At 42.5% G+C, this 10,404-nt stretch overlaps 1 protein-coding gene across 1 annotated transcript; it reads left to right on the top strand.

The window, feature by feature from the left end:
• The first annotated feature begins 411 nt into the window (after positions 1-411).
• Positions 412-2,734, top strand: LOC138871789 (uncharacterized). Its single transcript, XM_070149690.1, has 6 exons — positions 412-574; positions 625-692; positions 852-938; positions 1,655-2,007; positions 2,119-2,251; positions 2,369-2,734. Exons 1-6 carry the CDS (start codon positions 412-414, stop codon positions 2,732-2,734), a joined length of 1,170 nt encoding a protein of 389 aa, XP_070005791.1.
• The last annotated feature ends 7,670 nt before the right edge of the window (positions 2,735-10,404 follow it).

Genomic DNA, 10,404 nt, shown 5'->3' with positions numbered 1-10,404 from the left:
GTAGTCAGGTTGCCGTGGACCTTGCGGAAGTTTGATGTAGTTTGGGTCATTGTCGATAGGTTGACAAAGTCAGTATACTTAATTCCAGTTATGACTACATATACTTCAGAGAAGTTGGCCCAGATTTATATTGGGGAGATAGTTCGTTTGCACGGCGTGCCTGTTTCTATCATATTAGATAGAAGACCTTAGTTCACTTCACATTTCTGGAGAGCCGTACAAAGTAAGTTGGGGACCTATGTAGAGCTCAGCACAACATTCCACCCACAGACCGACGGGCAATCAGAGCGGACAGTTCAGATATTGGAGGACATGCTCAGAGCATGTATGACATACTTCGGGGGACAATGGTATCAGTTCTTACCCTTGGCCGGGTTTGCTTACAACAATAGTTATCAGTCCAATATTGAGATGGCTCCGTTTGAGGCTGTATATGGTCGCCGATGTCGTTTTCCCATCGCATGGTTTGAGCATGGCAAGGCTAAGTTATATGTTACTGACTTGGTGAAGGATGCCATGGAAAAGGTAAAGTTGAACCAGGAGCAACTTCGCACAACACAGTCCAGACAGAAGAGTTACGCGGATTTGAAAGTGCATGATGTATAATTTATGGTCGGTGTGAAGGTTCTCTTAAACGTCTAGCCGATGAAGGGTATTATGAGATTCGGGAAGAAGGGAAAGCTAAGCCCCAGGTTCATAGGCCCATTTGAGGTGTTGAGGTAAGTTGGGAGGTTGCTTATAAGCTTGCTTTACCTCCCAGCTTATAAGGGGTTCATCCATTTTTTCATGTATCTATACTCTGGAGGTATCACGTCGACTTGTCACATATGATAGACTTTATCAATATTTAGCTTGATGAGAGCTTGGGTTATGAGGATGAGCTAGTTGCCATTATTGCTAGACAGGACCTCCAGTTGAGGTCCAAGAGGATTTTCGCGGTAAAGGTTCAATAGAGGGGCCAACCAGTCAAGGAGGAGACCTGGGAGTCCGAGGAGGACATGCGGAGCTGATATCCACACTTATTCAGCACTTTAGGTATGAATCTAAACCCTTTCGCGGACGAATGTTTGTTTAAGAGGTGGAGAACGTAACAACCCGACCGGTCATTTCGTTTTCTAGAACTCTATTCCCCTAAATAAGACCTCCCGTACTTGCTTTTATTGATTTATGACTTGTGGGGATAGGTAGTTCGAAATTTGGAAGAGTTTGGGTTGAAATCAGAACACTTGGTTCCTTAAGGATGGTTTAAAAGGCCAAGTTTGACTTCGTTCAATATTTTGAGTAAACGACCTTAGAATCGGGAATTGACAATTCCAATAGGTTCATAATATGATTTCAGACTTGGATGTATGTTCAGATTGGGTTTTGGATGACCTGGGGGCGTTTCGGCGCCTACTAGCAAAAGTTGGCAATTTGAGCAAATTCCATAAGTTTGGGTTAAAATGGATTTTTACATTCTAGGCATCCGTTTGGGATTCCGATCCCAAAAAGAGCTCCGTATGGTGATTCTGGACTTAGGAGTGCGTCTAGAAGTGGATTCGAAGGTTCGTAGGTCGTTTCAAAGTCATTTGGTGGCCTAAGACAAAATTATTGGTGGCGGCGAATGAAGAAAGGCATAGTTGAGTATGTGTCTAAGTGCCTGAATTGCCAGCAGGTTAAGTACGAGCACCTACTTCAGCAGATGACTATACCTGAGTGGAAATGGGACCGCATCACTATGGATTTCGTAGTCAAGTTGCCGCGGACCTTACAGAAGTTTAATGTAGTTTGGGTCATTGTCGACAGGTTGACCAAGTCGGCACACTTCATTCTAGTTGTGACTACATATACTTCAGAGAAGTTGGCCCAGATTTATATTCAGGAGATAGTTCGATTGCACGGCGTGCCTGTTTCCATCATATCAAATAGAGGACCTCTGTTCACTTCACATTTCTGGAGAGCCGTACAAAGTGAGTTGGGGACCTGTGTAGAGCTCAGCACAACATTCCACCCACAGACCGACGGATAGTCAGAGCAGATAGTTCAGATATTGGAGGACATGCTCATAGCATGTGTGATTGACTTTGGGGGATGGTGGGATCAGTTCTTACCCTTGGCCGAGTTTGCTTACAATAACAGTTATCTGTCCAATATTGAGATGGCTCCATTTGAGGATTTATATGGTTGCCGATGTCGTTCTCCCATCGGATGGTTTGAGCCTAGTGAGGCTAAGTTTTATGGTACTGACTTGGTGAAGGATGCCTTGGAAAGGGTAAAGTTGATCCAGGAGCGACTTCGCATAGCACAGTCGAGAGAGAAGCGTTACGTAGATTAGAAGGTGCGTGATGTATCATTTATGGTTGGTGGGAAGGTTCTCTTAAAAGTCTAGACGATAAAGGGTATTTTGAGATTTGGGAAGAAGGGCAAGCTAAGCCCTAGGTTCATATGCCCATTTTGTGTTGAGGCGAGTTGGGAGGTTTCTTATGAGCTTGCTTTACCTCCCAGCCTATCAGGGGTTCATCCGGTTTTTCACGTATCTATGTTCTGGAGGTATCACGCCGACTTGTCACATATGCTAGACTTTAGCACTATTCAGCTAGATGAGAGCTTGGGTTATGAGGAGGAGCCAATTGCCATTATTGCTAGGCAGGATCGCCAGTTAAGGTCCAAGAGGATTTTCACGGTAAAGGTTCAATGGAGGGGCCAACAAGTCGAGGAGGCGACATGGGAGTCCGAGGAGGACTTGTGGAACTGATATCCACACTTATTCAGCACTTCAGGTATGAATCTAACCCCTTTTTAGGATGAACATTTGTTTAAGAGGTGGAGAACGTAACGACCCGACCGGTCATTTCGCTTTTTTAGAACCCTTTCCCCTAAATAAGACCTCCCGTAGTTGCTTTTACTAATTTATGACTTGCGGGAATGGGTAGTTCGGAATTTGGAAGAGTTTGGGTTGAAATCAGAACACTTGGTTCCTTAAGGATGGCTTAAAAGGCCAAGTTTGACTTCGGTCACCATTTTGAGTAAACGACCTCAGAATCGGTTCTGACAGTTCCAATAGGTTCATATGATGATCTCAAACTTGGGTGTATGTTTGGATTGGATTTTGGATGAACCGGGGGCGTTTCGGCGCCTAATAGTGAAATGGCAATTTGAGCAAATTTCATAAGTTTGGGTTAAAATGGATTTTTACATTATAGGTGTCTGTTTGGGATTCTGATCCCGGAAATAGCTCCGTATGGTGATTCTAGACTTAGGAGTGCATCCGAAAGTGGATTCAGAGGTCCGTAGGTATTTCAAAGTCATTTGGCGAAAGTTAGAACTTGAAGTTTTTGGAAAGTTTGATCGAGAGCGGATATTTTGATATCGGGTTCGGATTTCAGTTGCGGAAGATGGAGTAGGTCCATAATATCATCTAAGACTTGCACGCTAAGTTTGGCGTCATTCCGAGTTGATTCTCTAGGAATCATACGCACGGAAGTTTTTTAGAAGTTTTTAGAGTTCATGAGTAAATTCATGTGTTTTGGCATCCAATTCATGGTTTTTGATGTTACTTCGGTGTTCCGATCGCGCGATTAAGTTTGTATGATGTTGTTAGACTTGTGTGAATATATGGTGTGGAGCCTCCAGGGCTCGGGTGAGTTTGGGACGTGTGGAAGGAGTTGAAAACACACCAGATTTCTGGTGCTCTTGGGAACAGCTGCAGGTCTCACAAATACGAGTGATTATTCGCAAATGCGAACCTCGCATTTGCGATGAGGGCTTCGCAATTTTGAAGGTGTCCGACCCAGGAAGTGTTCGCATTTGCGACACCTATGCCGTATTTGTGATCCTAGCAGAAGTCGCATTTGCGACACTTTGGTCCCATTTGCGACCCCAGTAGCTGAAGCCTAGGCTTCGCATTTGCGAACCTGGTGTCGCAAATGCAACATCAGAAGGCTGTGTCCTGCTCTTTTATTGTGGGACATAGGCCATTTATTTCATTTCACTTCATCTCTTAGGCGATTTTTGGAGCTTTTGGAAGAGGGTTTTCACCTAGCACTTTGAGGTAAGTAATTTGTACACAACATGAGTTAAATACATAGATTATGGATTGATTTTTGGAATCTGGGTACGTGGGCCTAGGGGTGAATTTTAGAAATCTTGCAATTTGGGGTGGGTAATTACTTTAATAGTGGAGATATGAACTTTTGAGCATAAATTGATTAGTTTATGAAATGTTTGACTAGTTTCGAGTCGTTTGGCATCAAATTTGGAGGTTTGAGCGCATTCGTGAATTGTGAAGTAGGCGTTGAGACGAGGTAAGTCTCCTTTCTAACCTTGTAAGAGGGATTTAACCCCATAGGTGAATTAAATAAATGTTTGTACCTATTTGTGGGGGTTACATACGTAAGGGGTGACGAGAGTCCGTACGTAGCTACTATTATGCTATTGTCCGTGTTGTTTAGGAGCGTTATCATGCTATCTTTGAAATGTTTGCGTTCATACTTGCTAATATAATCACTTAAGTCCTATTAGAAATTGATAAAAAGAATTGTATAAGGTTAAATTCACCTACTTGAGGGTTTGTATGAGATACTTGACTATAAATGAGAAATTTGTGTTTTCTTAAAAATAATTATTATTTGTGGATCGGGCCGAGTGCCTCGGTAGTAAATATATGCGTCTATGGTTCGTGCCGTTCGGCCCTCCGACAGTGCAGAGTTTAAATATTATGTTGGATCGAGTCGTACGACCTCGACATAATTTGCGCATGATAATTATTTGGTACTCTCCATGATTTATGCTGCTTAAATGCCTTGAAGCGTAAGCTGTTAAATGATATGACTAAAATTGAAATCATAATTGCGAAAGAAGAACTTATCACTTTCTGTTATTGAGCTTTCAGTATTATTCATGATATCCATGCTTAGCATAACTCGTTAATTATATTATTGATAGTCCATAGTAAGTGTCTAAGTCGACCCCTCGTCACTACTTTTTCGAGGTTAGACTGGATACTTACTGGGTACATGTTGTTTATGTACTCATACTACACTTCTGTACTTAATTATAAACGATCTAAGGCAGGTGCAACTAGTTACCCGTCTGGCGCACGTGGTTGATCCCTACATTGAGACTTCACGGTGAGCTGCCTTCCGAGCCCTTCTGTAGAAGCTGGAGTCTTCCTTATGTTTTACCTTTCTGTCTATTTCCTCTCAGACAGTAGGCTGGCAGTATTCTTTCGTATATTCTACTATATTGCCCACACACTTGTGACACCAGGTCTTTGCATACTCACTAGTAGACTTATGATTTTGGGTTGGCTACATGATTCTGATTAGTACTTATTGCTTCCGCTTATTTATGTCACATTCACGAATTTCTTAATCTTTTTAACAGATAAGGAAATGTTACTACTTAATAATTTATTGAAACGGGAAACCACTAGTTGATCGGTGTTGGCTTACCTAACAACGGTATTGGGCGCTATCACGGCCTATAATGGAATTGGGTCGTGACAAAAGTGAAATAAAATCTTTGCCCTAATTTTAGATACTGGGGCTTTTTTTTTAATTCTTATTTGGTCAGACCGAACCATGTAAGCCTATCGACGTATCCCTTTTTAAAGGAATCAGATCAAACGTAGTTCAAACATCTGACCTAACTATTTTTACATCTTTCTTTCTGTTTCTTTTTTTTTTCCTTTATTTTTCTTTTTTCTCCAAACAAGTTGCCCCTGCTTTTACTTTCTGGAGGCATGGACTTTTGACTGTTCTTTTCTTCTTCTTTTTTCACTTAAACTTTCTAAGAGTTTCCCCAGTTTGTACTCTTTGGGCATGAACTTTTCTTTTCAATTTTTTCATTTCATCATTTTTTGACTTTTAACTCAAAACTTGATTCCAAAAGAGGGTGGTTAAAAAAAGTAACACAGGCTCCAAAGGGGGACCGAATGGTATGAAGTGGTTGGATAGCCGAAAAAGGGCCTCCCAGCCTCGAGAACACCAAACATAGTATACTTTTGCGATCACAACATTGATGAACATGTCTGCCTTCTTGGTCTTGTCTAATGCAATTTGAACAGTTGGATCATGATGTGTCGTGGTCGAAAGAAACTTTTCATCCATTAATGTCAAACTTTCCCCCAATCTTCAATTGATTCTTCCTCAAACCTGATCTTCACAACGCAAAAAGTTAGATATCCTTAACCTCCATGGGTATGACTATTCTAGAGTGAATTGTACTCGAGCTTAATTCCAAAGTGTTTCAACTCTTTATTCATCCTCAAAAGTGCCTGTAACGACCCGACTGTTCGTTTTGCGTTCTAGAACCTCATTCCCCTAAATAAGACTTCCCGTACTTGCTTTTTTTGATTTATGACTTGCGGGTATGGTTGGTTCGGGATTTGGAAGAGTTTGGGTTGAAATCAGAACACTTGGTTCCTTAAGGTTGGATTAAAGGTCAAGTTTGACTTCAGTCAACATTTTGAGTAAACGACCTCGAAATTAATATTTGATGGTTCCAGTAGGTTTGTATGATGATTTCGGACTTGGGGGTATGCTCGGATTGGATTTTGGATGACCCAGGAGCATTTGCACCTAATAGTGAAAGTTGGTTCTTGAAGGTTTTTAGAAGTTCTTTAAATTTGGTTTAGAGCGGGTTTTTGTGATATCGAGGTCTAAATGGAATTCCAAGATTGGGAATAGTTCTGCAATGTCATTTAAGACTAGCACGCAAAATTTGGTATTATTCCGAGTGGTATAAGTATGTTTCGGCACATTGGAAGTAGATTGAAGAACTTGAAGTTTATAAGTTTGATTCAATTGGTTTTAGGGTGTGATTCTTAGTTTTAATGTTGTTTCGGGCATTCTGAGGGTTCGAGAGGGTTCGTTTTATGGTTCCAAACTTGTTGGTATGTTCGGACGGGGCCCCGAGTGTCAATCAAATGAGGCTTGGATCAAGTTGGAAAATTTAGCAAGAGCTGAAGCTCCAGCTGCTGTCATAACCGCACCTGCGGTTGGTCAGCCGTAGGTGCGAGCTTGCAGGTGCGGTTGGAGCCTCGCAAATGCGGCCCAAGGAGAGAGGCCAGGCTTCGCAGATGCGGCCCTTTTTCCTGCAAAAGCGGACCGCAGAAGCGGATACCTGTCCGCAGGTGCGGCCCCAGCTAGCCCAGCCCATTTCCGCAGAATTAGACAATCGTCCGCAGAAGCGGATACCTGTGATGCGGTCAACGCACCGCAGGTGCAGAAATCGCAGAAGGCAGTGAGTTCATTTAATACAGCACTCAAGCCTTTTTCACTCATTTTCTCTCACTCTTTGGGTGATTAATGGAGCATTTTGAGAGGGATTTCCACCTAGCTTTTGGAGGTAAGTAATTCCTACCTATTGTGAGTTCAATACATAAATTTTCGGTAGATTCCAACATGAAAATTAGTAAAAATCACGGGTTAGATGAAAAACCTAGGGTTTGACAACAATGAGATTTTTACCACAAAATTTACCATGAAACATAAAGATAATAATATATTTATGTTCCTTAGGTTATGAGTAACGACTTCCTTTGAAAATTTTCGGAATCCAGGCACATGGGCCTGGGGGTGAATTTTAGGAATCTTGCCTTTGGGGTTGGGTAATCACTTTAATAGTTAGAATATAAACTTTTGAACCTATAATGATTGATTTTTACACTATTTTATTATTTTGGATTGTTCGGCTCCGGTTTGAGGGTTTGAGCGCATTCTTGAGTTTAGAAGTAGGATTTGAAGCAATGTAAATCTCTTTTCTTACCTTGTAAGAGGAAAATTTCCCCATAGGAGAACTTAATTAATATATGGATTATTTGTTGGGGGGGGGGGTCTACGTACGCACGAAGTGACTAGAGTCCGTATGTGGCTACTATTTTTGTTGTGTCCGGGTAGTTTTAGATTTACACCATGCTTTGTGGACACCATTATATGATTATATGTGCTAATTGTAACGAAAGGATTTAAGTTGAGGATTCCCAATGATTTAAAGGCTTCAAGTTGAATTGTCTTCATTTATTTTAAAAATAATCAAGAAAAGGGTTATGTTTTAAATGATAAAATTATGTTTGCCCGCGTCGCATGTATGATTCGCGATGGGGGATTATGTTTTGACCGCATCACATATATGATTCGCGAGCGGGGTGAATTAATGCATCTATGGTTCGCGCCATTCGACCCTCGGCAGTGCACAATTTACTTTTATGTTGGATCGGGCCGAACGTCCTCGGTGGTATTTGTGTGCGATAATAAAATTGGAACTTTTTATAATTTGTATGAATTGTTGCTTGAGAAGTCACGTGTTTTAAATAAAGATAGTGCCTTGACTTCGTAAATATGATGGAAGGATTTTTTAGTTATTATCCTTGTTTGAACTTTTTGTTATCTACATACATTATGATTTTAGAATTTGAACTTCATATTATTATATTGTTGGCCCTAGTAAGTGTTGGAGTCGACCCCTCATCACTACTTCTTCGAGGTTAGACGAGATACTTACTGGGTACATATTTTTATGTACTCACGCTATACTTTTGTACTTGATTGTATATGATTGTACATGATTTGAGGCAGGTGCATCTGGCCATCAATCTGGCGTGTAAACTTGACTCCTCAGCTTGAGATTTCCCGATGAGCTGCCCTTTTGAGCCGTTCTGCAGTAGCTGGAGTCTCTCTCTTATGTCTTTATTTTCCTATCTATTCCTTTCCAGACAGTATGATATAATTGTTTTGTATATTCTACTAGATTGCCCACATACTTGTGACACCAGGTCTTGGCACACACGCTAGTAGACCTATGATTTTTGTTTACTTTCATGATTACGATTCGTATTTATTGATTCCAGTTATTTATGCTTATATTTTAAACTCCTGAATTTTCATCAAATAAGAAGAAGTCATCACTTGCTAATTATTAAAAAGGGGAATTCACTAGTTGATTAGTGTTGGCTTGCCTAACAACGGTGTTGGGCGCAATCACGGCCTAATATGGAATTTGGGTCATGACAACATGGTATCAGAGCTCTAGGTTCACGTAGGTCTCACAAGTTATGGGAAAACCTAGTAGAGTCTTACGGATCGGTACAGAGACGTCTGTACTTATCTTCGAGAGGCTGCAGGGTGTTACGAAACTACTCTTTGTTCATCTTCTATCGTGCAGTTGATGGTATACTAAATTTCCTTCTTCTATTATCTCACAGATGGTGAGGACACGTATGACGGACATTCCAGACTTGGGAGGAGCTGCTCCCCTCGTTGCTAGAGGCCGAGGCAAAGGCTGAGGGAGGGCGCCGACCCGATGTAGGGGACGAAGGCATCCTAGAGCTGCCCCAGTAGCACCACCAGTGGATCCAGTGGAGGATCTCGTCATCAAGGATCAGGGTGAGGTGATTGTTCCAGAGCCAGCCCCGGTAGACTTCATGATAGGACCGGGCTTTCAGGAGGTCATGGGCCGTATGTTGCGGTTCATGGAGACTATGACTCAGGCTGGTTTATTTCCAGCATACCCAACCACATCTTAGGCAGGAGGGGGAGCACAGACCCCTACTACTCAGGCCCCTGGGCATGTAGCTGCCGTATATTAAACTCTGCATATACTACCTGTGGGCGGTGCCCAGCTAGTTGCCATACTGGTAGCCTAAACTAGCTGCGGACGACGATCTGCAGAAGCCAATGGATAGATGACTAGGCTACACCCTCCTATCTTCGGGGGTGAGCGGCATGAGGACCCCCTGGACTTTATTGATCGGTGCAGGGACAGGCTGTACAACATGAGGATATTGGAGTCCCATGGAGTAAATTTCACCACTTTCTAGCTGGAGGGCATGGCCCGTAGATGGTGGCAGTCTTACCTTTTTGGCAGACCAGCAGGTTCTCCTCCCATGACTTGGGATCAGTTTACACAGCTTCTATTGGACATGTATATTCCACCCTCTCAGAGGGAAGAGTTGCGGTGTCAGTTTGAGCAGCTCGAGCAAGGTTAGTTGTCTTTGACCGATTATGAGGTGAAATTTTCTGGGTTGTCTCACCATGCACTTATGATACTTCCTACGGACACAAAGAGAGTATAGAGATTTGTTGTAGGGTTTCACCCAGGTATTGGGGCTAGCATGTCTCGAGAGGTCGAGATGGGAACTGACTATTAGCTAGTGGTGGAGATTGCTCGAAGGATTGAGGGCTATCGCCAGAGGGGTAGAGAGTAGATACAGCAGGACTAGAGGACCCAATTCTCTGGAGAGTTCAGAGGTTCCCCATCTAGGGGTAGAGGTCAGTTTGGGAGGGGTCAGCCTAGCAGACCCACATATCCAACACTACCACCACCTCCTCGGGGTGCTCCAGCGCGACCCTATTTTAGCGTTATGCTAGAGAGTTCTTACTGTCCACCAGTTCATCAAGGTTCTTCCAGTGCCTATTTCAGTGC

Source organism: Nicotiana sylvestris, chromosome 6 (genome assembly GCF_000393655.2).
Source record: "Nicotiana sylvestris chromosome 6, ASM39365v2, whole genome shotgun sequence".
In the NCBI taxonomy this organism is placed as follows: domain Eukaryota; kingdom Viridiplantae; phylum Streptophyta; class Magnoliopsida; order Solanales; family Solanaceae; genus Nicotiana; species Nicotiana sylvestris.
Note: the sequence above shows the minus strand (reverse complement) of the source record. Positions and strands in the feature narration are given on the sequence as shown.

Bases quoted from the DNA above. Each gene is read 5' to 3' on its own strand.
- LOC138871789 (XM_070149690.1), top strand. From the start codon at position 412: ATGGCTCCGTTTGAGGCTGTATATGGTCGCCGATGTCGTTTTCCCATC. The intron at 575-624 runs GTTACGCGGATT...GTCGGTGTGAAG, and splicing joins AACACAGTCCAGACAGAAGA to GTTCTCTTAAACGTCTAGCC. The intron at 693-851 runs GTTCATAGGCCC...ATCAATATTTAG, and splicing joins AAGGGAAAGCTAAGCCCCAG to CTTGATGAGAGCTTGGGTTA.